General features: G+C 36.1%; 1 protein-coding gene across 1 annotated transcript in view; it reads right to left on the minus strand.

Annotated features, from left to right (window-relative positions):
* The window catches only part of XIRP2 (xin actin binding repeat containing 2), a 119235-nt gene that overhangs the window by 29016 nt on the left and 63451 nt on the right, over positions 1–26768 (minus strand). Inside the window, exons 2-3 of the mRNA XM_026852448.1 lie at positions 21070–21127; positions 16021–16308 (exon numbers count right to left, since the gene is read on the minus strand). Coding sequence (XP_026708249.1) covers positions 16021–16308; positions 21070–21120 — 339 coding nt within the window. The 5' untranslated portion in view covers positions 21121–21127. The remainder of the gene's footprint in view (positions 1–16020; positions 16309–21069; positions 21128–26768) is intronic.

The raw sequence follows: 26768 nt of genomic DNA on the forward strand, positions 1-26768 counted from the left end.
TTCCAAATCTCTTTGCTAATTTGTCTTTTGATTTCTGTGTACTGCTGCCTGTAATAATGTACCCAGAAAAGAATAACTATATTTTCTTCTATAATTACACAGATATTTTGGGGGTCTGCTAATATAATTTTCCATAAAATATACTTACTCTGTAGTGGATCAATAACTTTAAATACATTAATTCTCTTTTAGTTGTTTCTAATTAAATTATTTTCATAGCTAGTTTTAGCTTTTATCACACACTGTTTCACAGTAATCCGTATTCTTAAAATCCTTGATATGTTGAATCCCCGTGTAGGTGAATGGTCCATTTAATGGTCTCTGTGAGGATGGTACTGTTCTGATATACAGCAATGAAGGTCTGGGACAGAGGAGCTGCACGCTTAGCACTGTGCAGAACTTTTTGCTCTGAACAAACTGGTTCTATGACCACATGCATTCTCTTATATTCCTCCATTTTATCACATTGCCCCTCACTTGACAGTCTCCACCTGCCCTAGCCCCATTTTGCAAACATCATCCCTATCTTAGTGGGGCTTCTGAAGGATGATTTTCTTGCACTATTGCTCCAGCTGAAGTGCTAGAGCACAGATTTATTCTTAGAAAATTATTATTTCCTGCTGTGAAAAAGTTGTTGGAAGGTATTACAATTACCATAAATTCCTTTTAATCGGGATAAATTCAATTTGCATACTGTTTTATTGGGGCATCTACCCAGATAACCTAATGACAGTGAATGGCAAAGACATCTGCTTAATGATAGAATTAACATAAATGCCACTTATTGAAAAAACACAGAGGTAGTGCCAAGAGGTGCTTAATTAGAGGCTAATATATGCAACTCTTGCAAAAGTTGCCAAATGAAACCTAAAAGAAATATAAGTATTTATTTTCCTCTTTCTGATTAATGCACTGTTCAAATTATGTCAAGCTTTTGTAACTATATGTGTGTTCTTGGTGGGAGCAGTTATTCAGTTGGGACATAGACTGTTGTGTGGAGCACCCTGTTTAACAGAATTTATTCAATTTTTTGTTGGACATAATTTGTGGAAATCTGTCTATATTTAAGTAACTTTCTATCATGTAATTACTTCAGTTTTACGTACTGGCTCTGATGTTATATTCTATTTTTGAACAGGCTGCTCAGTAAAATGTGACACAAGAAGCTATTTTTATGTTCTGATCTCATACTCTAGACATGATGAAAAGAATAAAGCACTGGAGTGCCAAATTTCAAGGAATATACAGTCATTACATTTAGAAATGCCAACGATAAAGATTCCAATTTCAGTGGCCTACTGAGTGACTGTGCTTCATTTAGATAGTGGATTTTCCACTTGCTATCCAGTCCTGCACTAATCTAAAAGTCAGTAAGCCAGAACACATAAAGTTTTAAATAGAGGAAAACTATTTACCAAATTACTACTACCTTTTCTGCATACATTGAACTACCTTGGATTGGAAGAGGAATTTGCAATCAGTATATTAAATAGATTGCCAAAAGCTGCTATTAATGTTCAAAGTATTTAATATTTTTTAAAAGGACATCTTTAAGCGTATTCAAAAAATGCACTCATCCCCATCCCATTATGTCTTAAGTACTTCTGTTACATGTTCTACCTAAAGGAAAGCTAGTTACCACCTAACTTCATTTTATTTATGGTCTCCACTAAAAGAATGTGTGTGTAAGAAATACAAAAAGGGGTAGAAGGAATAGGCCCAAAGAGAAAGGATAAAAGCATAAGTTGAAAGGAAAATTCAGAAATGGATGTTGAGGTAGGAAATGAGTGGGGCAGTAGGATAAGTGTTTAGAAATTAAATATTAGCTTTAAAAATAGTCACATAAAATCTTGACTCATCAATGCATTTTATTGTGATTGTAAATATCTGAGGGTTGCTATTCAAATAATTGTTCTCAATAGCAATTCAATTTATACTTCACATCTAAGCACTTTGCTGGACTGGCTCCTAACATTGACTATTGCCTACAAAAAGCTGGTATCTCAAATTCCAATTCAAAACAAGAGACTACTTCACTGGAGAGTACACAGGAATGAATTGAGGTTAATTCTAGAGCTGAACGAGCTGATAATATCTCCCGTGAATCACTCAGTCTCAGTGAAATATATAAAAAAAAAAAAGATAAAGCAACATAGTCCTGGCCTGCCTCTAAAAAGCCTTTGGAAATGCCAGCATGAGACAAGTCTGTTTCTGATATATTTCTCATTTGTAATTAAAAATATGATGGAAATCCATTCTGGTGCAATTTAGAGGCAGGGAGTGCATGGAATCATGTCTACCATCTGCTGGAATGCTGATGGCATTATTAAGATTGATGACAAACCCCCTAAAGTGACTATTACAGAGGAGTGCTAATAACACCTGCTGCATAAACTCCATGAAGCCAGTAAGTAAACGAGACAAAGCCACGATTCTCAGTTGATTCTCTGCAATGCACCACTTCACTAAGACAGAATTTCTCAAGAGGCTTTAAAAAAAACCCTATGGCTGCCTGGAAGCTGCACATTGATTTTGTCCCCAGACCAGCTCGAGAGATGCTTATCCTTTTCAGCTGTTACAGATAGTTTTAAAATAAGACAGTATTTTTATTTGGAGGAAGGCTACAAAATAACTGCTGTATACACGGAACAGAGACCTTGAAAAGAGCTTGTTGTCATCCAGGGGGAAAAGATCTATTTGCAGAATTGCCATCTGTTCTGGCTTTGGCTCGGATAGAGTTAATTTTCTTCATAGTAGCTAGTATGGAGCTATGTTTTGAATCTGTGCTGGAAGCAGTGTTGATAATTCAGGGATGTTTTCCCTACTGCTGAGCAGTGCTTGCATAGAGTGAAGGCCTTTTCTACTCCTCATATTGATCCACCAGGGAGTAGGCTGGGGGTGCACAAATAGTTGGGAGAAGACACAGCCGGGACAGGTGACCCCAGCTGTCCAAAGGATATCCCATACCATATGATGTCATGCTCAGCATGTAAAGCTGGGGGAAGAAGGAGGAAGGGGGAGATGTTCAGAGTAATAGCTCTTGCCTTCCCAAGTAACTTCCACATGTGATGAAGCCCTGCTTTCCTGGAGATGGCTGAACACCTGCCTGCCAGTGGGAAGTGGTGAATGAATTCCTTGTTTTGCTGTGCTTGGTCAGGGCTTTTGCTTTACCTCTTAAAGTGTCTTTGTCTCAACAAGTTTTCTCACTTTTACCCTTCTGATTCTCTCCTCCATCCCACTGGGGGCGAGTGAGTGATCAGCTGTGCAGTGCTTAGTTGCAGACTGAGGTTAAACTATGACACCATCTCAGAGTGGGGCTCTATGCTAAGAAAAAACATTGAAGGGCTAAATTCTGCCTTGAAAAGCTTATAGATTTCACTCTTAGTTACCAAAACTCCCTCTGATTTGCCATTTATCAGCATAGCAAAATTGATACAGTGTCCTTGGACTTACTACTTAAAAAGAAATGGCCCAATTCTTTGAGCTAAAAAGGGAAATTCTTTTAATTGTTAACAGCGTTTGGCATATATTAAATTATTTGAGCTGTTCAGACTCTATCCCATGGAAGGAATATCAGTTATATACAGATCATGGTTATTGTGCTGATTTGAAATGTTATAGCAGTTTCCACAGTATGATATTGAATATTTGTGCTGAATCAGTAACTGGACAGTGGATTAAATAGACAACTAGAGGACATACAGTAGCTACAGAAACTTCCCTTACTAAACCAATACTGTGCAATGATCCATCATCTCTACTGTCATTTTTGGAGGACAAAATAGTTGTGTGTTTTAGAAACACATAAGGAAACTGAGGCCACAGATAAGTAATTTGACAGTGATAAATCATGTTTTAATGAGCTTTTTTCAAGCATGTAATACTACAGTGAGTGAGTAACAGCGTTCAAAGTAGGCCAGCTACAATATCTGTAAAAAAATAAATCAAGATAAAAGTTATGAAAACTGTAAAGTAAAAAACTTGGTAGAAATAAATCTTACTACAGCTTTTTAAAGCAAATTGAAATTGAATATCACATACATCTCAAACAGAAATTTCACTAAGTTGGTACTAGAAGTCTATATCAATCACTGGCAATACATTACCATCAAAACATGCAGAATAAGAAGTCCAGATCTGAGACAGCTGTGTTTAATATGGATTAGAAAGAACAGCAAGAAAAGGCCAGAGAGGGTACAGGCAGCATAACTTTGTAACCAGCATTAACAGGCTACAATTTTCAGGCTTGGTTCAAATCATGGAAACTATTTTCTAAACTAGTGAATTAGTGAATTACTAGTAACCGAGAATGATGTCAGAGTTCTTTTTCCAAAATCACGAACTGTGGCAGCATAAAATACAATCTCACCACATAGGAGGCACAAATTAATGAAACACAGCAAAAATTAAACACAGTAGCTTTCCTATTCTATCCCTTCTTGCTTTTTTCACTTTTTTTATTTACATACATATATCAAACATTTCAATCAAACATGATAACTTGTCCTTTTTAATTTAAACAATAATTCTAAAGTAATTGGAAAAAAGTTTTACCACATTTAAAAAACCCCACACTTTTTTGTAAATAATCCTATTGTTTTAGTACAATAAAGTTTTATTTAAAGCTTCCATAATAAACTTAGTACACCCTTTTCATTGCAGTTGTGAATGGAACAGTGCTGTATACTAAATTCCTGTGTCAGCCCTAAGTTTATACTTTGGTTCTTTTTTTTTTTTAATTTTTTTTTTCCCCCCCTCTTACAATGCATATTTAGGGAATTTTATAACTCTGCATTTTCACCCTTGTGGTGGAAATTTAAGTACCGTTATTTTATCAGTGCTACTGTTAATTGCAGGTATTGGACTGGAAAAAAAAAAAAAAAGTTATTTATTTGGGGTTTTATAAGAGCATGAGTGGGCTTGAGTTTTTTGTTTGTTTCTTGTAAATTCACTGACAATATACGTTTTTCTTTGCACACTCTTCTGCTGAAATTTACTTAGATTCAGAGGCGTATCAGTTTAGACTTCTTAATGTTCTTAAAATATCTCAGTGTGTGCCTCTGCCTATAAGCAAAACAAAATAATGATTTTGAAAGCGATGTTTTCTAACATGATCATTTTGTGCCTGGTATTGCTGCAGAGATTTACATTCTTTCTGTTGTTATTTTCCACAGTCATTTGCTACTTCATGATTTCTGTAATTATTTTAAATAGCTGCAGATTATTAGAAGTAGGTTGTGCTGTGCAACAAAACAAAAATAACAAAGCAGAAACCAAAGCACTAGCAGAGTGGGGAAACAAGTGACTTACAAAATGACTAATGTTTCTAGTTCTTAGTAGGCACTCTATCTTAGCTTCACATTCTCACATACACCAATCTTCTCCCTTGACCTTCCACTTTGCTTCCTTCCAAAATTTTGCCAGGCTTCTAAGATCTGATAATTTTTCTGTAATACTGAGCATGCTAGTTCCCAGAGTCCACTGATACCACTTGTAGAAGCAGGACAGAGGCAGAATTTTCCTTCAGTTGTTTGAGCAACTGAGACAGATCCCTCTGTTGTATTCAAGAGCAAAAAGAAAAATGCACAGGCTTAGTCTTACTAAACACAATCTCTCCCTTAGTAAGGGGTCCAACAGTTAGTCTTAAGATGAGACATTTAGTCTTAAATGTGTTTATTTCCATTAAACATATACTAATTTTTAAAACTTAAACACATGGAGTACTCTCTGATACTGCTTCCAAGACTGCAGTAAGAAATATGTGTTCAAGTCCCCATAACTTTTCATTTATTCAGTAATAATACAGGGCTCAAGTGAACCTTCTAAGTTGTTTGCGCTGCACGTCACCAGAGAGATACATGCTGGGAACTTTGGGTGAAGTCTACACTCCTGAATTTAAAATTCCTTATAAATTTTTTCTCACTGAGCTAAATTAATAATTACCCCACTGTTTTTTTTCTGTTTGTTTGTTTTTTTAACACAATGCTTATACGGGCTCAACTAATTATCTTAAGCAAAGGCTTTTTTGTCTAATATTCCTTGCGTAATTTTAAATTACTTTTTTTCCCCACAGTATTACTATCTTTAAAAGCTAATAAGATTATGTATTATTGACATTCTGTATTTTTAAGAAATAGCATTTTCTTTGGTCAGGTACTGATGTTTGGAAATGAAAGAAAATGAAACAGATATTCTACAATGGAAGATTAAAAATGAGTGTATAAAGAGAATATTATGTAAGAGATGTAGCTACAGAGAATTCAAGATGAGCTATAAATTATGGTAAATGATGAGACAGTAGGCATAACTAGGGATATTCTCAAAACTAGTATTGCTAGACCATTTTCATACCCATAGTCAGCAATGATATTTATTATCTGTGACACAATTTCATATAAACAGCATCAGAGAAAGACAGTTCATAGCTTGAACATGCCTGGGTATACCAAGTTCATGAACTGACTAATCCCAGGTAACATCTACAATTCAAATGTTATTATTCAAGTCTTGCAGTTGAATCAAACATACCATCACACCGTGACACATGTAAGATGAAAGAAACAAGGTGTAAGTATGGCAATGTATTTTCTTTTAATTTTTCTTTGCCATTTGCTAAATGCGTAGAGATTGCTCAGCTTTAAGATAACATGCCACGTTACTTTAAATCTAGGCAGCAAACATCTAAAAGAGGATGCCATCTTTATAGAACATTTTGAAAGAGACAACAGAGCAAATAGAAGACCTGACAAAAGAGAGAAGACACAGAGCTAAAGCAGCACAAACAGAAGCACACATGAGAGATCTTGCTTGTGAAAAGGATCCCTGAAGGAGCTCTTCTACTGAGACAATGTAGTAAAGTGTATTTAGCAGGTAATTTCTACCTCCTGTACTATAATGGCCCATGTTGGCATCTACCCACCTACTGGTACTACCTGTGCCTTTGACATACAAAGATGGAAAATATTCTATGCTGTGCTTCTCTTTGAAAACCCAGAAACTGTTTTGCTTTCATGAAGATTCAGAACAATAGCATGAAATTCCTGGGTGTGGTTATTTTGGACCCATTTACTTCAACCTCAAGACAACTTCAGAAAACATGGTGAGTCCCTTTCTCTTTCTGCTGGTTACTGTCAGAGTATAACAGAATTGTTAACAGTTTGTTCTCACAAACTTTATACAGGTCGGAGAAAAGATAACAGGAATAGACATACTGGGGATTTTATTTTACATATTTAATAGACTATTGAAATAGCCAGTAATTGTGAGTATGTTTTGGTGCAAGTGCTCATTTGTTTGTTCACTTGAAATAGTTCATTTGACATACTACATATTGTACTATGCAACAGCAAGTAACGTCTCTTTCATTCCAGTTTAATTTATGAATCTTCTCTCCCCTGCATACCAACATCTGTGGATTTCTCAGACTTTATGTCACAAGCTTATTTCCTTCCTAATCAACTTAACCCAGATGTTTTGTTTCCTTCCAAGTGCTGTTTCCCAAGGCATGCTAGTAATGGACATGTTTACTTCCCATCTTTCCACATCACTTTCAGGAACTGATTAAGATACCACAGGCTGGTAAATTGTTCCAAATACCAGCAGACAGAATGACAGTGAGAATGTTTTAAGATTTGTTACTTTCTGCCACAAGTGACAAATACATAAGAAGCATTACTTATCTTAAGAAGTATTGTCTATAAAATATTGCAAACTAAAATTAAACTAAATGTGGAGATGAAGTTAAAGAACATGTTATAAAAAACCCATACTTTTCCAAATGTCATTTTCTGGCCACTGACCGTGGAAAGGAGCTGTGCCTTTCCAAGTGCTTTATGGTCAGTTTCCCACAGAGGTTATCAAGCTCTGATGTCACTGGCTAATAGGTTGGAAACCATACAACAAAAATAGACTTGGGTAAGGTGAGGTATGTACTGGCTTATGTGTCTGGAAAGAGGTAATTTTCTGGATGACTCAGAAAGCACAGTTCTTCACCCTCAGGAGCAAACTGTACAAAACTCAGTGGACATCACATACAACTTCTCTCTAAGTTAAAAGGTTTTAACTTTATTGATCTCCACAGATTTTAAAATGCTAAAGATTTACTACAACATTCAATTTCTGGGTCATTTTTAAGCAACCATATCTTTAAAGAAGAACCCTTTCATGACACATTTTTTTTTTTTGGGTTTTTTTGGTGTGTGTGTGCCTTTCCTAAGAAGCCCCAAGGGTCATTTTGCTGATTTCTCCATTTTCCTGTGTGTTTGCTTCATAGCACAGTCAGATTAGAGATAGCATCCATATATGGAAGGCAGAGCTTGTCTGTTTTTCTCTGCCTTCTGGAGACTACAGCCAAAGACTAGTTGGTCTGCTATAGTCCTGAACTTACAGAAGGTCATTTCTGTATAATCAGGCCCCCCAAAATATTAAAAATATAAAATCACTTGTCCGTTCAGAATAAAAGTAACAGCTTAAAAAAATATAGTCAGATTCTTTCAATATCTAATTTCTTCTTGTAACCACCAGTTTACACTGCACTGTGAAAAGTAAAAAACAAACAAAACCCCACATTCCCATAAATCCTCCCAAAAAACATTTTCAGTGCTGCTTATAGAAACATACATAGACATGTCTATTCTACTACCACAAATAGTCATATCACGGTATTAGCACTTTGAAACAAACACCCAACTTGATGCTCTTAGTTCTTTTAGCTTTCCTGAATTGAACAAGACTCTTATCTGTTTATTCCATTTCCAAATTACAGGCTCAGCTATAGAACTTCTGTTAGCACAAAATACAATAGTTCTCTAACTTCACTAGTCTTTACTGAAAGAACTAAAGGCAAAACAACATCATATGTGCAGTGATACAGGTGCAAGTCCTGAAAATATCTTAAAAACTGTCAGAATCCCTGTATTACTAAAAAGTTTTTTTTGGCTATGCACCTCTTCTCTCTCTAGACTTTTACAATACCTGTTAAACTGCTGTGTATATATGAAACTTTGTAGGCATCTTTGTTTGTCCTGGTTTCAGCTGGGATAGAGCTTGCTTTTTTTTTTTTTTTTTTTTTTTTTTCCTCCCTTAGTAGCTAGAACAGTACTTTGTTTTGGATTCAGTATGGGACTTGATATGAGAAGAATGTTAATAATACATTGATGGTTTTAGTTGTTGCTAAGAGATCAAGGACTTTTCAACATCCCATGTCCTGCCCATGTGCAGGTGTACAAGAAGCTGGGAGGGTGCAGAGCCAAAGCAATGGACCAAAATTGGCCAATTAAATCTTCCATATCATGTAATGATATGTATAGATGAGGGTTGATAACTCTCACTTCTGTGATTGTGGTTTCAGGATTCTCTCTTCTCTGGGAGCGCTAGCCGGGTGAGCAATCACACTGTGAATTACTCATTTGTATTTCTATTATTACTATTATTATTATCATCATTATTATTTTAATTTTATTTCAATTACTAAATTGTTTTTATCTCAACCTACAAGTCTCCTTACTCTTACCCCTCCAAATCTCTCCCCTGATTCCCCAGAGTGGGGAAGGGTGAGTGAGTGGCTGTGTGGTACCTGGCTGCCAGCCAGGTTTAACCACAACACTGATAACATGGGATGATGAAGTATGACTACATTCAACAACATAAAAAGAAAATTTCGACTTTTTATTTTTTTTAAATGTTTCCCTGTTCTAGAAAGAGCTCTCAGATTTTTAGACTGCCTTCCTAGTAAAGTCAGTTATCCTAGGAAGTAGCATTTGATGCACTGTCAAAATAATTTTTTCTATTAGCTAACTGTACTCCACAGAAGACTCAACTCATCATAACAGATGAAAAGTGCCTCTTTAAATTAAAACTAGAACAGCCAAAAAACCCAGGCAAGAAGTCTTTCTAAGAGCAGAGCAGAAAGAATGTAGAGGATAGAGCCAGACAATAATGAGACAAAAACGAGACCCACACCTGAAATCATTGCATTTTGTTGAGGACAAGTGATTCTAAAAATAAGCCACCCTCATCTGCAGCACATGATGCATGATGAATCTTTGTAGATTCTGAATAAGCAGTAAGCAACAAGAACATTGCAAAGCAAAAAACCTATCTAATAAATCTCAGCACAAAAGACACTGCCTTCAGAAAGTTTAGTTGAGGGCATATGACTATAGTCCATCCCATCTTGTTCCTTATGAAAATGCAGCCTGCTCAGCAGTACTTTATATGTAAATAAGATTACACCCAATTTTAATTTCTTACAAGAGACTGGTGACACACAAATTTCAATTTTCCAACTGATCTGTTCTACTTTTTTCCTAGCAAGCTTTCTTGTTGCCGTAGCTGAAACAGTAACATCTCACACTGAGAGGAAAAGTGGATGATTCTACCCTTTTAAGGTGAGATCCTATTACAGATTGTTTACTCTGCTATACAAGCCTCCAAATAAAGCCCAAAAGATGGTAAAGCTGAATTGAAGGCAAAAGAATAAAAGAGCTCTTGAATGTATGTTAAGGGAATAAACTAGAACTTGTTAATTGGAAAACTATGCCTAAGCATAGTTGCTTAATAATTAGGCAACTAGTGAAACTAGTGGCACAGGCCACTTGAGAAACTAGTTAACAGGTGCATGGTGGAGGGGAAGGTCTGAAATGTGGGGTTGTCACAAGCATGAATCATTTGTGCTGATTTCAACTCCAGTTTTGTGTAACGCCTTGAGGAGGTCAGTGCATTCTCCAGAAAATACTAGGTATAGATACAATGAAAGTATAATGGTGTACTTAACACAGAAATAGTTCAGAACTGAAGAAGTCCATGTGATACACTGGGATGGAATGTGAATCACTGCCAATTCACCGATTAAACAGGAAGGAATAGCAATATTTCATAGAAGACCTTTATATATATTTTTATATATATATATATATATACACACACACACACAAACACACATATATATCTATCTCTCTCTCTCTCTCTATATATATATATATATACACACACGTACTATACTGCAATAGGTCAGGGAACTGTTCATGAACAAATTTGCTTTGGAAAGCTCCATTCCCACCACTGGAACAGCTGCTTTCCCAGGCATAGTGAAAAGCTATTCCAGTTCAGAGGTGAGTTAAATAAGAATCAAAGTGGGAGGAGGATAGTTTCTTCAGATAATTTGTAATGTACCTGTAAAAAGCTGATATATTTACTGAGAAAGTAAAAGTATGGAAAAAACCCCTTTCCTCTGAGGAAGAAAAAAGAATGTGAATATTTACCAAAACATGTTCTTCATGATCTACAATTCAAGTCCCATTAGAAAAAGGTTGATGAAAACAAAGCAGAGGAAAGCACTGTGTCACAAAAAGAATGAGCTAAGGAAATGATGAAGCCAAAATCCAGAAGGCTGACCATATGGCACTCCCTTCCATAGCAAGCTTTTCAGCAAGGGTAATAATTTGGCCATCCCATGAACTCGTCACTATTTGCTTCCATTCATCCCTTACAAATATTTAAATGATGCCAGTGCACAGGGTACCAAACTGACCTACAGTTTTTGTGGTTTCCATTCTTTTCTTGATTACATGGCTTTGCTAAATTAATATAAATGTTTCCAAGAGTGTTAAATGAAAAAAGATGATCCTTGTTTAAACAATTTTAATGAAGGTCTAACCTTTTTCATTAAACATCTGTTCCCTTCATTTACTTTCTGGCAGCAATTCATATGTTTTCTGTAAAGGACACAGTTTAATGAACATATAGCAGATTATTTAGATGAATGGTTTTAATGAGTTCTTTGAATAGGTTTCTCTTAAAAAGTAAGCCTGGAATTACTTCCTCAGTTGGGATACTTTAAGATATTTTAAGACAAAGCATACATAATCACTTTTCTGTGAACACAGGCCTTAGTTGCATTAACATTCCAATGTCTCTGAGTGCTAATAAACTAAAGTAGTGGCTTCATGGGAGTGATAAGTCAGTAGAGTAAATCAATGTTTTAATATATTATTGCTTCCTAAGAAACAGTTTTTTTCCTATAGTAAATGGGAAGACACTTTTCATTTTATCAGAATGGGATATCAGTTTATTTCTAAATAATGGAACTACATGGACAGGCCTGATACTATAGGCTTTCATTAAAAGGCTCCAGCAACAGACTTAATTATTAACTTATTAATACTCCTAAGAAGGAAATACATCTAAGTTCCACTTGGATAAACTCAGGCAAAAGTAATTTGACTTCACCAAGTGCTTTGGCTTCAAAATTATTAAAGTTAGTCCCTGACTGTATTTACTCTTTTTTGTATTCTCTTACTGCAATATGAAGTGTTGATTCCATTCAAATAATTAGGATTGGTATAGTTCATCATGTAGCCACCAGGAAGAAAAGTATATCAAAAGTCTAAATACATTTGCAGCTGCCTATAATAATGTATTCCACTTTTGAACTAGCAGAGAGTTCTTTATATTATTCATCTAATTGTTTAGGAGTCATTTCATGGCTTATAATATTATTTAATTGCCCTGATTATTCTTTATTGATTTTCTACATATAGAAATAACAGCACTGCAATGGAAATGCAACCTGAACGTGAGGTTTTAGAATTTGTAATCAGTGGTATTTTGCCTTCTTAGAATAAAATCTGGTTTTCATATGGAATAATGTAATAAGATGGGCCCTGGTCTTGAAAGCCTGATTAGTCAGACTTTAAGCAGGGTTACAACAGTTGTCCGTCTTTTTTCTAAACATAAGGTTAATAAGCATGTTCATTTATGCATAAGGTAACTGTAATATAGTTAGCTGGCACTAAGCCTTAGAAGACATTTTGTTTCAATTTTAAAAATTCCATTGTGATTTCTATGGCTTTGACTTAGTTTTACATATAGCCATTTCTAACTGTTCTAACCTTCTCTATCTGGATGAAACCACTGCAAAAATGCAAGGAAATTGCATCAGCTCATTCCCCTTCCTTCAATCCTCCTACCCATGGAAATGTACTAAAGCTGAAAGAGATTGAATCTTAAGCAATCAGTTTGCTAAAACCTTTGCACAGCCTTGCATTATATTGTGATATAAGTATCTTGTATCACTGATTACTTGATAGAACTATAGTCAAAATGTATCTTTTAAAGGCATACTAAATTGCTAATGTTTTTCACGACAAGTATCTTATGGTGTAATATTTAACTATTAAAATACTTAACATTAATATTAATAAATGCCTTTGTCGGCTCTAAAATCTAGGGTCCTTATCATTAACCCCATACATACAGATCAAATGCTTAATATGCACCTTTAAATACCTTCAGTATATTTTAAAATATGATACAAAGTCCAGGCTTTACATATGCAAAACCTGAGATTGCTGTGGATCATATTTATCTTAGATGATTTTTTTTTCATGCTTATTCACTGTTACCAGAGGAGGAATCAGTAATTTCTACATAGGTTTTGTGCTATTAGACATAGATGTTGATGCCACTGTTAGCACCAGCATCAGTCTGCCTCCAACTTTCCATATTACTGATATAATCTGTCCTTTCACAGAACTCCTGTGCCTATGAAATTCACACTTTTTTAAAAAAAAAAAAAAAGTCTTGCCAGTCCTGCTTTTGGTCTGTGTTGTCAAGATTTGTAAGTGTGTGCCCTGAGTTTAAGTATTCATACTTCTTCAGCATCAGAAACCCTTGGTATGAATGCCTACATTTTTTTGTAGACTCCCTTTCAAATTTTTCTTTATAAGTAAATATGTTTAAGTAATGCTTACATTGTGAAAGTCTTCTATGATGTGGGTTCCATTTTTCTACATTTTATATTGATGGTATCTTGGAAACCCCAAGAATTTTTACAATGCTGGGAAAATAAATCCTCAAAGGCAATATAAATCTTACTTCCTAAGACAGCTACCTGAACAGAATAACAGAACTCAAGCTTTTCAACTTGAATTCTGAAAAAAAGTGGCTGTTTCTCGTGCTTTTCCACCCATTGTCACTTCCCAGTTTATAAGCACCATCTCCTTCTCAATGTTCTTTGCAAGATACTGATCTTAACAGTTGCAACTCCTGCAAGAATTTCAATGACTTAGCAAGAGGGCATGCCCTGTAGAGAGTATACTTCTTATTTCACTTCTGGCTGGCCAGAGAAAAAAAATAATTTTAACTCAAGCACTACTCAAATACATTTAATATGGAGCACTCTTGGCAAACAAATTATAAAGAAGAAGAAAGTAATACCTCCTTGACTCTTTTTCCCCCCACCTCCCAATTTTTACTGAGCCTTTGATTCCCTTTGGTATCAGAAATTATAATTTTTCACTTGGAGGAACACGTAGCAAAAAGACATATACTTTGAAAAAAATATCAGTGAAATAATAATAGTAATGGTCAGATTCTAAGCTGCATGTGAATTCAAAGCATTTGCAGGTGGAGCAGTAGCAAATTTTGCAAAGAAACCCTAACAAAGTACTATTTAATTGCTGTAACAATTCTCAGATTGGGAGTAAGGAGTTCTTTTACTTTCTTGGTAATTATTGCTTAAATAAAGGTCTGCAATCCTGTGAAGTAAAGAATGCTGTTTAAGTCCAAAAAATTATTTTTTTACTCAATAAGGATCTCTTTGTATCAATAAGATTAAAAAAGAACCAAGAATGATCATGTCTACAATACTGAATGTAGTGCTTCATAGGAAAAGAAAGTTTATTTTGCTATTTTAAAAAAATGTCTAAATTAGATCAACCAAAAAGGTCTCCACCTTAAAATCATTTGAGTATGCCACTTAGCAGCAGTCTATGACTATTTTATATGGTCTTTAAAGTGCTCAATAAGCCCATAAAGTTTTAACCTTTATTTTATTGGTACTTGCTACTTTTTGTGTTATGTGTCTAAAGCCAATGAAAAGATTTTTCATGAATCACATGAATTTTTATTTTACTGTTCACATAAAAAAGCTTTCTAATATCTTTTAATAGCAGAATTTTGTGTATGAATTATATCACAGTCAGCACACATTATTCTGAACTCTACTTTCTGGACCAGAAAACCATGTTTAAATCACTTTGGGCATTAAAATTAAATGGGTAAATGACTGACTACATGTTCTGGCAGGGTTATCCTGCAGCAGTTAGAAGGTTAGAAGGTAACTAACTGTTAGAAGAACACAGAGTAGTGACATCAAATTTTAGTATATCTTTGATTGAGAAGTGGGGTAAAAATGATTCAGAGGGTAGTTTTTTATTTATTTACTTAGGGTTTTTTTAACCTGATAACTGAACAAGTTAGGAATTATCATGTGGATGGTTTAAAATATTCCATCAGCAACCAAAACCTGTAGGAACAATTTAGTTTTCTTACAGAAGAGGTAAAACATGGCAAAAGACTTTTTAGTCATGAAAACTAGTGAAGTTGCCCTAATTAAGATTACAAATAACCTTTTCAGTATGCTATACTTCTCTGAAGCTTTTTTTAAACTTCAAAAAAACCTAGCTTCTCCCCTGAGAGTTCAAAGAAATTACAGACATTTCTCAGACAAAAATCTGATGACAAATAAAGGTAGCAATTTGTCCAGGCCTGTCATGTTATGCCAGTGAAAGCCAATGGGTGAAGTGACATCAGGTTTCTCAGTTGAAAGGGAGACAGTGCTGTTCTACAAAAAAGAAGCAGTTGTTTCAGAAAGTTTTAGAACATTTGTAAATAGTTTAATTTGGGAAATCTTCTGTCAGGCCATAGTATCTTGTTTATCTCTCCTCCCTAAAAAGCTTAGCTAAGCACAATTACACACTAACTTACCCGACAGGTTGGCAGATAGCACCAGTCAGAAACCATTAAAATGACCCAGACGAATAACATTATGGAATAAAGAAAGCTATGGAACTTAGTATTGACACACTGATATAAATTGTCTCCAGGACATCCACAGGAGCTGTGGCTGGCACAGCTCATCCCCAGTGGGTTACAAGAGAGGGGCAGTGTGAGGTTAGAGAAACAGCCCTGGGGCACATCTCCATTCCCTCGAGGCATCCATCCAGCCCAGGCACTTACTTTCTTGCCACCCAGGGTCTCAAAGTGGCTCCGCAGCTCCTCCACAGTAATGGGGAAATGCTCAATCTGCTGAGGATCACCTAGGGTCTCCTTGCACACATCTGCCCTCCTGCCGTCTGCTGGCACCATCTCCATGGTGCTGCTGCAGCTGATCTTACCCGGCACCAGGGACCCAGGGGCTGGTGAACACTGGAGAGTCGCGCCAGGTCTTGTAGCATTGGTGGACTCCCATTTCTGCTTGAGGAGCTCCACGGAGCCCTTCTGCAAGTCTGCCAGCTCCAGTGTGCCCTGCCAATGCAACAGAAACCTGGGGTCAGAGACAGGTGGCACCGTGCCAGCAGAGTCCATTGTGCGGTGGCTCAAGAGCCCTGGTGTGTCATGAGACAGGCGGGGGCACAGGCTGGCAGCTGGGACAGAAACCACTTCTCAATGGAAAGTGCGATCCTGTAAGACCAGATCCAGTAAGAGTCAGCGAAAGGGTTCAGTGTGTTCATACAGCAAGAATATGTTAATTAAAGAGTGAATTAAGGGTGCTGTTCAGATATCTTATTGTTGAGCTTGCCAGTAGAACTGCTGTCTATCATGAATGGAAAAGCAGCAAGCACACAATTAGGGAGAATTTCAAACAAAGTGGGGCAAATGAATGAGTGCCTGGTAATCAGTGTGTGCTGCACTGAAAGGTGTTGTGACAGGTGACTGCTAGTTTCTTTTAGATTTGATGCAGCTGTAAGACACAGCATTTTAATGCAGCCAGGAGACAAAAGGTCTATGGCATTAGCTGTGAAAGTATTTGGATGGTCTGGAAACATGTCCCAATACAGTGATCCTAATTGTACCATAACTCTTCTGGCAGGTAAATTAGTAAGTGTTGATATCAAGTCTTCCTGATCAGCTGACTGTGTTTTCACAAAGGATTATTCCATCTTTCTTACAGTACACTTGGGAAGGAAAATTGTTATTCTATCATTTTGCACCAGTTGCTGAAATCCATTATCCATTTCCTGAAATCAGCTCCCAAAAGGTTTGTTTTTTGAGGTTTTCTGCCCTGTAGCAAATACTCAAATGTAATTTTTCATCTCTCCTTCAAAATGAGTTTGTGTAGAAAGAACATGCATTAAAAACGATAATGAGAAAGAAATGTTAACAGGAGCTGAGACTCAGCTACTAGCTAAGATCTCAATTTGCTAGCCACTCTCTTCCTGGCAAGAGTTTGTTATAGTCTAACTGTCCTTTAACATGCTTACACTCGATTGAGTTTAAATTTGCATTGCTGGGAGTTGGGCATGGTGTAGGTTTTTGAGTCAATTTTTAACTAGAATTAGCATGGTCTGTAATATTTTTCTTAAGAGGAAAAAAACACAGAAGGCACAATAAGTATTTGATGTGCTCCACAACACCCTTCCTTCCCCTACCACATGTACTTGTTCTAAGCTGTCTGGATCCATCAAATATCCTCAATGGGTCTGACTTTTAACCCAAAATGAAGAACAGCTGTTAAATTCACCAGTCACAAGAATCTTCAGCCTAACTCATAGCTGTATGTTAGAAATATTCCTGATTTACACTGCATTCTAAGGATCGCCTTTTGACTGTGAAGTGTGTTTTTCCTAATTCAGGTGAGTGTGCTTATGCAATATCCATATTCTCCTGTATTTTGCTTCATTGCTAGTGGGTCCTTCTGTTAGTTTCAGTGGTTTTCAGAGGGTATTATGCCGTCATTCAAAAATAGTCTGGAGTTCACCTCCTTTCCCCTTGCAGCTCTCAAAATAGATGTAACTAAGAATGGTAGCTTCTTTTATCCTCAACTAGTGTGGAACCTATGGCTGCTGGATGACAGGTAAAACAAACACATTTGCTTTGTTCACATGCGTGAATTGGTTTTTTTGAAGTGAAATTGTGTGGACATTCAATGGTTTATAAAGTTGGTAATTTGCTGCACCCACCTGCCCCAAAAGAGGTATTTCATTGTAGTATCTGCATCAGGAATAAATTTGAATGTAGGTCTAAACCTGACTTTAAGCCACTTCCTAAAGATATATTTTAATGGAAGTCTCTCTTTGAAACATGGGGAGAAAAAAAACAACAAACAAAATCCCTAGAAAACCTCAACCTGAATCTAGTGTATCCTAGAGGTAATTTGATGTTTTCACATTTTATTACTGTTGTCTCTGAAACTGATCTCTGATCCTCTGATTTCCTTTCTTTCCTGTTCATGGTAGTTTAAATCACTGTAGAATACTAATGGGAATTTATTTCAACTAAAATGTTTGATGAATACTGAATATCTAAAATTGTCAGTTATTGTAATTGTTTCCTAAACTTTGAAGAGCCTTGGCCTTTATGAAAATGTAGGAAGAACATAGAGGAAATAAGAGAAGTGCAGATTTGTACTTTGATCTCAATCACTATTATAATTTCATAGTGTCTCTGCTGACTGTACTTTTAAACTTATACTGTCCATCTCTAAAATTATCTTTTTCAAGTGAAGAGGAGAACAGATATTATGGCTTTTATTAAGTATCTTTTCTTTTTCCACTATTTTTAGCTCTCTGCTGTCTGGCTAAGTTTGTCCTCTGGCCTATTCACTTCTACCCCAGCTTATCTTGATTTATTTTCTCATAGTGACAATAAACTTATTACACTATCCAATCTGCTAAAATTGCGGGCAAATTCACATCTGCAGGTCTGTGACTGTCCTCTTCCCAAGAGCTGCAGAACAGGAGCCTGCCCATGCGTGGGACTTGTGGCAAGGTAGAACTTACGTTTTTGGTTCCATTGCACCAAACCCCTGCTCATAATGGTCAAATAACAACCATCAAAATGAACAATATATTTAAAAACAAAAATTGTCAATGTGATAGGATAAAGCTTTCAGCCAGGCTGAAAATGCAGGGAGCATTGCCCTCTCATTTTCCATGGTGTGAGAGACTCTGTGGCCAAAAATGATGTGTTGGAGATAGGAAGATTGCAGTTTCAAATTAAGTTAGCTAGTGAGCAGTCATTCTAGCAGAAATTGACTGTGGAATTTTTTGTGGAGGACCTACCTAAAATGCTATATATCCTTCAAAAGTAGGTCTTTGTGAATGCTACCTATAAACCTTTTGCATGAATGTGTTTGTTTTATGATGCCAGTGATAGTGCAGCATTCAAACACTGCAATCAAACTCTATGTTTTGCTTTTTTTCTGTTTCCTCTCTGGGATCTTTTGGATTTCTTTCCCAGTGATTTTATAAGAGGCCTATGGTAATTCTTCATTGCATGTAATAAATCTGATAAATGTACACTTTTCCTGAGCAAAAAGCTATAGGAAGGCCTGTAGATTTTGTAGACTCATGAACTACAGATATCCAGTAAATATCAGGGTTTTTTTAAACCCCTGAAGTTGTTGAAAAATCTGTCTTCACAGTAGGATCATTGAAATGGTATTTTTTTCTCTTGCACTGTAAATAAGATAACCCGTTTTCTACTGTTCACAGACTATTTATTCAATTGGTAGGTTGATATATTCATGCAAGTAATTAAAAGAGCTGTTGAGAAAAACTACATCAGCTCTGCTGTGTATTCCTTTGACAAAATGTCTACCTGCATTCTCATTATATTCTTGCTATCATAACTGTTTCTTACATGTAATTTGTTCACTAGCAGACAAGTAAATAGAAACTGTAAAAATACTAAACTGATAGTTTATTTGGAGAGCTATTTGTGAATAACGTTGCTTTGTGTATAACGTTGCTTTGTTCATTTAGCTGTATCCCTGTGGGATGATATAATCACGCATATTATATTGGTGAGTCCTTTCCTGACAGTAGAAAACAGTCTGTTGTCAGTTGCCACTGCAGATTGAGATGGATTTCCTTCTCAATTAAAAGAAAAAAACAACAAAACAAACAGCCAACAAAAAAACAAACAAAAAACCCCAACAACCAAAAACTTTTTGAGGACAGGATTTGAGAAGTCCTTTCCATGATCTACCATGCTACTTCATCCAGCTCTTGCTTGTGACAGCTCCCCTTCTATCCCACTCTGGACATCTGGTTCCAGTTAATCTGCACTGTCAGGGATCCCTGGCATGAGGATCCACAGGCCGTTTTGGTATAAAGTATGAGAGAAGAACCAACATGTTGCTAATGAAGCTGTACATCATTCAACCCAATGCGTTTTCCAAACCACTAAGGAACAACCCCCAGGATCCAGAATATGCTACAGAACAAAAAGCAGCTGACCCCTTAGTTTATAGCAATGCTGGGAAGGGAGGCAGGGGAATTGAAGAGTCTACTAGTAGCGGCCTAAATTCTCCTCTAAATCTAGTCAATAATAGAATAAAATCATTCAGTTGAAAGGGATCTACAATAATCACCAAGTCCAAACTGCAGTATTCACTGACTACTTTACTGAATGATCTCTCCTAAGGACTCTTTAAATGTGCACATGATAGCTAGGGCACACTTCTGAAACTGTTGTTTGAAAAGCTTGCAGTTTTTTTCTGCAGGTAAGCAGAGCCTCAAGTATCTGTAACATTTCTTCATTTACATTTCAGACACTTAACAAAAGCAGCTAGACAAGTTTATGAAAAAAGCTAAAATAGTTCTTCATTACTATGAAATGTAAAGCACTTCCAAATTCCTAGTCATATTTTCAGAAAATAGATTAATTCGGGCTGTCAGTTAACATGCCAGCCTTTATCAAGACACAAATATGCATAGGTATATAATAAAAATCTTAAGAAATGTTGCTTCAACAGACCCCTGTTATAGCAAATGTAACAAGGTTCCAGTATTTTCAGGTAATCACACTGGGACAACAATTCTCATATCTTACCAGCAAAATCAACAGGTTTTCTCATTGAATAACTCTCAAAATAGAGAGGACTAGAAAGTCCTTTATTCATATTCATAGGACTTGAATAAAAACATGCTTATTTATTTCCTTTCATCCTCTCATTCTCATTTATTACATGAGCAGTATCAGGCCCCAGACTAGACAGCTTATTTTAAAAGAAAAAAAAAAAAAAAAGCATTAAGTTTCATATTTGTACTGAGCTTATCTTACCGCTGTGTTCTTCTCAGTCAAGTTTTCTGGTTGTGACTCTGCTGCACTCATTGTGTGCCTGTTTAAAGGAAGACAAATTTAAACGTTCTCTAATTCATTGCTCTCATTTGACTAACGAACATGAAGCTTGATAGACGCACGTCTGATAGTAGTTACAGGACACCAAATCTCTTATATGCTTGCCTTGCCAATGTATTATTTAGCGAGGCATGTAGGTAAAGTATGCTTTCTGCCATACCTCTGGCTGTGCTGTGTGTGCTCACCTTACACTGCTTAGCAGTGACAAAGGCTGGAGGCAACAGCTTTTGTTTCAGTGCTTTTTGGCAGGAAACAAAGCACCTTCCAGTGAAAAATAGTTGGTTCTTAAGTACTTAGGAAAGGTTTGAGGGAAAAAGTACAATTGATAAGTCATAAGTCAAATGGGTAAGGAAGTACTATGTATATTCAGTATCATTCAGACCACGTAATGATGCCAAATTCCAATGCATCCAGTTTTCTAAACAGTATACATAATTGCTTTCCAAGGTTTCATTGTGGACCAAAAGTACATGTTATAAATCACAGGGAAAAAAAAAAAAAAGGTAGAAGGATTTTCAAAGATCTTCCTTCCCCCTTCATTATGTTTTCATCTGCTATGTTACAGAGCTGTTACTTTTTCTTTTTTCTCCCCCAGCCCCAAATCTGTAATCAAATTGTTTAGATTAATCTCTAGAAGCTTTTGACCTTTCTCTAGCTGTTTTTCCTATCAAGGGAATTACTGTAGCATGGGCACTAGCATTTCAGTCTATACTGCTTATTGGCTAGAATATATTGATTCAAAGAAGGAAATACATATAAAATGAATAATTTTAAGTCTTAAAACTTGAGTGCAGGTAACTTGGCAATTGAGGAAGATACTCCTGCTCAGTTTAAAGAAAACCTCAAACCTTAGAATCTGATGCATGAGCCAAGCATCTTACAAAGGCAGTGATGACATCTCTAAACCTTTTAATAGAGAATGGTATCTTTATGACAAATGCTGAGAAGCATCTCTTTCCACTGATGGCAAGCTGTGCATTTCCATCCCTTGTTAAGTGTTTGTGGAAGGTCAGACACAGATACTTACAGGCATATAGCTTCCACTCAAAAAATCCTCTTTAAGTTAATCATAAGTGCTAGGGAAATTGGAGGGTTATGACACACCAGCATTTATATTATAAACCATAAATAAATTAAAATGCACTTCTAGTATTTAGCCCTTTATTCAAGCCTGACTGTTGCTTCAAAATCCCTTTAAGCAACAATCAGCACTTCTGACACAACGAGAGTGATAATAAAAATATCCAAACATAGGCAGCACCTGTTTTTCATTGTTACTCTCAGCTATTATACTTAGCTAACTTCAGGTTCTCTCTTATACCCAGCTAGGCAGACATGTTCAAACAACTCTGGCATGCCACACTTTTTTTTTCTTTGATTTACACTTGGCTTGCTTTCTCTCTTTCTGTTGTATAATGGAGACTTTTCTGACTTTCAGGCTAAATCTACTTGTCCAATAGAAAGTTTAAAGGACTCTTCAGCTAAGTACAGGGTACACTAAGGGTACCTTCTTGCATCCCGTCTTGTGCCACATGTTTCGTAACTCGTAAAAATGACCTGAGATCTTACTTTAAAAACTGCAGGCCATGAAATGTACAAGATAACAAAGTTATTTAAAATAACTTTTTATTTATTTAATAATATTTTTAAAAACCTGTGTTTTTTTCTCACTACCTTTGAATTTGTAACAAAGCTTATACTGAAATAAAATTTATTATGCTGTAAGTGTACATGACCCACACTTCAGTCTAGTGTTTAATGAAAGGTGGTTAAATCCATGTGCAGAATGTCCTTTATGGTGCCCTTGACAAGTTATTTCTATGTATGTTATTTCTATGACAAGATATATTTCCATGTAGTTGATACACAGAATTGCCAAATCACCATGCAGGGTTTTTTTTTCCCACTCTCAAGTTTGATCATGACTAAATGACTACAAAGCAACAGAGAATTAGCTCCTTTGTTTCATGGTGTGTTTTAAACCGAAGGTTTGGAAAGCTCATGGCGAATACTATTGAGCATGAAATCCCTATCCTGAGGCTCATCCATCTCTTATGGAGGTGTAGAAAATTATCACCAGCTCCCCCAGTTCTGTCCTTGTGAACTAGTCTAATGCTCATATATACTTGTAAAGTGTCTCTTTTAACTGAACAGTCTAACTGCTCTAATATAGAGGAATTTATTGCATTTAGCTAATCTGTTTAATCTCTTCTAAACATTTTTTTTTTATTAGAACTATGTTTTAAAATGAGGGTTTACTTGATCACTATCTGCTTATCATCATTGCTGATAACTTACTTAAAGCACAGTCATTGTGAGGCTTTCTGATGTACATTACAGTCCTCTGGAAGTGTCTTTTTTTAGTTAACCTATTCTTTGTAAATGAGAAATTTGGAGAAAAATCCTATGTAGACCTCTTTGCTCCTATAGGGAGAAAATTGGGAATAGAATTCAGAAATTTGTAATTATAATGACATAACTTGAATTAATAAAGAAACTTGGTGCTCATGGATATGTTAAAAGGTGATACAGAGATGCACAATTACCTGTCTATGTTAGGGTACCATCTGTTCTGTATTTGTATACAGCTGACAGCTAATAAATGTCATTGGGAATACATTGGAGGGGTAGGGTGCAGAAAAAATTGTTTTAATGTTGAGTTTTAACGAAAGTCCTGTTGCTTGATTTTAAATAATTATTACTGAGTTAGATGATGTATTTCAGGATAGGAATTCTGCTTTTTTCTGCGCAGATAGAGCCAGTGAAATGGAAGTATTGGTTTTATAACCTTGTCACTCTAGCTGGTGTTCTGGGAGTTCTGAATTGAGGCCACATGCAACTGTTATGGCTCCATCTTGGCAGGAATATGAGAGTCAGCACAGAAAGCAGTATCATTTTGTGAATGTGTGAACAGAGGAAGCCTTGGCAACACATGTTAAATGTCTGGATGGGTGAAATTCCCAGGATCATGGCATGATTCATTCAAATTGGATAACTCTTTAATTGGTCAGTTGTCTTCAAATGGAAAAATTGCAGCTGGTTAGCTTGTTGGTAAGAATGTATTCTGAGTATGTTAACAATCACTCCATTATTATAATTTACCTAAAATAACCCTTATGTGATTTCAAGGGACATCCATTAAAAACACAGCTGATGACAGTGGGTGGTCACCCCTCTAACTCTAGAGAGCAAAGATCACTGCTTAATCTCTCACCCTCCATTACAGAGACAAATATTTAGGATGCCTTCATCTTGCTCTTTATGTCTCTCAAGAATGACTGGTGAAATGCCATATGACATTCTTTTCAGCATGATGGATTTTTGCATTATACTGCTGTGTCTAAGTCAGCAAGGAGCTTCATACTGAGGGATCATGAAACAAGAATATTTTGGTTACGTCTACCATCTTTCTCAGACTATCATGAGAAGGACTTCTGGCCAAGTTTTCCACATGAAAGACAGTATTATTGAAGTATATTGTTTAAATTATTTCTGGTCGTCCAATAGGTAGTGTTTGCCATATGCCTCCATATAAGAAAACAAAGGTTTCAGTGGAGCAGTTTGGTTGTTGTAAATATATGAATATTTCTTATTATCAAAACACATTATTATTATGAACATAGGAATATCTCCTGGAAGTATAGGCATCTTGCATTTGTTTTCCCTGTAGTTCATTACTACCTTTCTGGGCAATATTAAATGTACTTTTCTTTCTTTTACTCTGATGTGGTACAAAGGGCCATTCTTTGCTTGTACTGTTGTAAATATTACTTTCTTGCTTTGTGGCCTGTGTGCATACAGGCAGGAAAAAGCATTTGAGAGTGGGAGCATGTGGGACCTTCAATGTGTTGTACAGTCCTGCATGCTGGAATCAGTCTAGACAGCTGGCATATGTAGCCTTGGATGTCTGTTTTGACAGTATGAAACAATCTGAAAATGATTGGGTGATTTAAAATTTGATCATATGTATGAAACAGAGGTGAGAAAAGTCTCACTTCGTTGAGGGAAGCAGAGATGAAACCAAGCGTGTGGACAGACCCTGGGCTGACCTAAGAAACTCACAAAAGCTGTGTGCAAAGACTAACACAGGGTAGTCCAAGGTGCATAGGATAACAGCTGAACAATAGAAAAATGAGCTGAATGAAGTATTAGTATCAAGACAGACCTAAGAGGCAAAGTCAAGGAAGAAGACAAGCGCTGAAATACTGAAGCAGTACTTTGAGATACTCAGTGCAGAGAAAAAAGTTATATAACCTGACCAGTACAGAGAGTACCCATGGCAAAAAGGAGTTAAAACATTAAGCAAAAAATTAGTGATACAGAAAGCATATCCATTGTTGACAATGTTTCTATTACACGTGAGATATTTATAATTTAATGTTGACTGGTGTAAAAGGTACATCATCTGATCCACTTTTGCTGCCACTACAGATAAACCTAGGGAAATATCTTCTGGCTTATGATGAGAAGGTATAAACATAGTATGGATCACTTCAGAATGGTATCTTCTGAAATAAGATATACAAGATTATTAATTTTTCCTCTCTTTCACACCTAATTAATCTTTTTGTCTCTTCACTAGGGATTTAAGGTGAGAGTGAGAAGGCTTGAGAGTGTCCAGTGATTGGGGTCTTCCTTTGCTCTCTCCTAAGTACGGAAATTTCCCACTGGGAACTATGTGGAAAAAGTATTTTTTTTTTTTAAAGGATGAGGTAGGGCGGGTTTTTGGAGGGGCTGTGTGTGTGTGTTCTTTTTTCTTTTGCTTTTGTTCCTCCACAAAAGAGTAGGAGCACTGGAATAAGAAGTTTTATGTTCAAGAGGCACAAATATATTCTGTGACATTATTTCAGTGTGTAAGCAACAGGCCTTGCAGAACCCGTTAAAATGGGGAAGTAAATAAAATGTGAGATACACACATACCTGAGACATACATGCCTGAACCTGTGCTGTTATATGTACTTACTATGGGACCTCATGGAACTGGATATTGCTGTAAATGTCTGTGTGTCTCTGTTTACAAGTGCAAAAGGTTGAGGAGGAAAAATGGAAGTGAGTTAAAGATAGAAATTCTCATCTCTGATTGACGCATTCTTGCATATATACCTCAAAGATTAATCAGTTCATATACTGGAGTATCTAACAAATAATGAATCTATATAAAAATGGACCTGAGATGACATTTATACTCAAAAATATTTCTGTCAATGTTGGATTCTTCTGGTTGCACTGTAATTTTCCAGACATCTTCAATATCTACTTTTGAGGTTTCATATAATATTCTTGCACTTTCCTTGCATTGTGGTCCGTATTCATCATTCAGAATGGTTGAGCCTTGATTTACAGGTTCTAGACGCTTAATTGGGGAGCAGGCATCTTAATAAGAAAGCAGAATAAAAAATTGTTACAGTTTTGAAAATACTGATACTACACTAAGTAGAATGAATAAAAATCCTGTATCTGATGCATGAGGACAGTCTGATGTTAGTACACAACTATAACTCATAGTACAGAAAGATGCAATTTCACTACTGTGAAGAATAGTAAAGCAAAAATAACCCCTCACACCCTCCGCACAAAGAGACTTAAGCAAAATACCTCTTCATTCTTTAGAGGAGAAAAAT

The sequence above is a fragment of the Athene cunicularia genome (assembly GCF_003259725.1).
Source record: "Athene cunicularia isolate RWA chromosome 7 unlocalized genomic scaffold, athCun1 chr7_part1, whole genome shotgun sequence".
Lineage (NCBI taxonomy): Eukaryota > Metazoa > Chordata > Aves > Strigiformes > Strigidae > Athene > Athene cunicularia.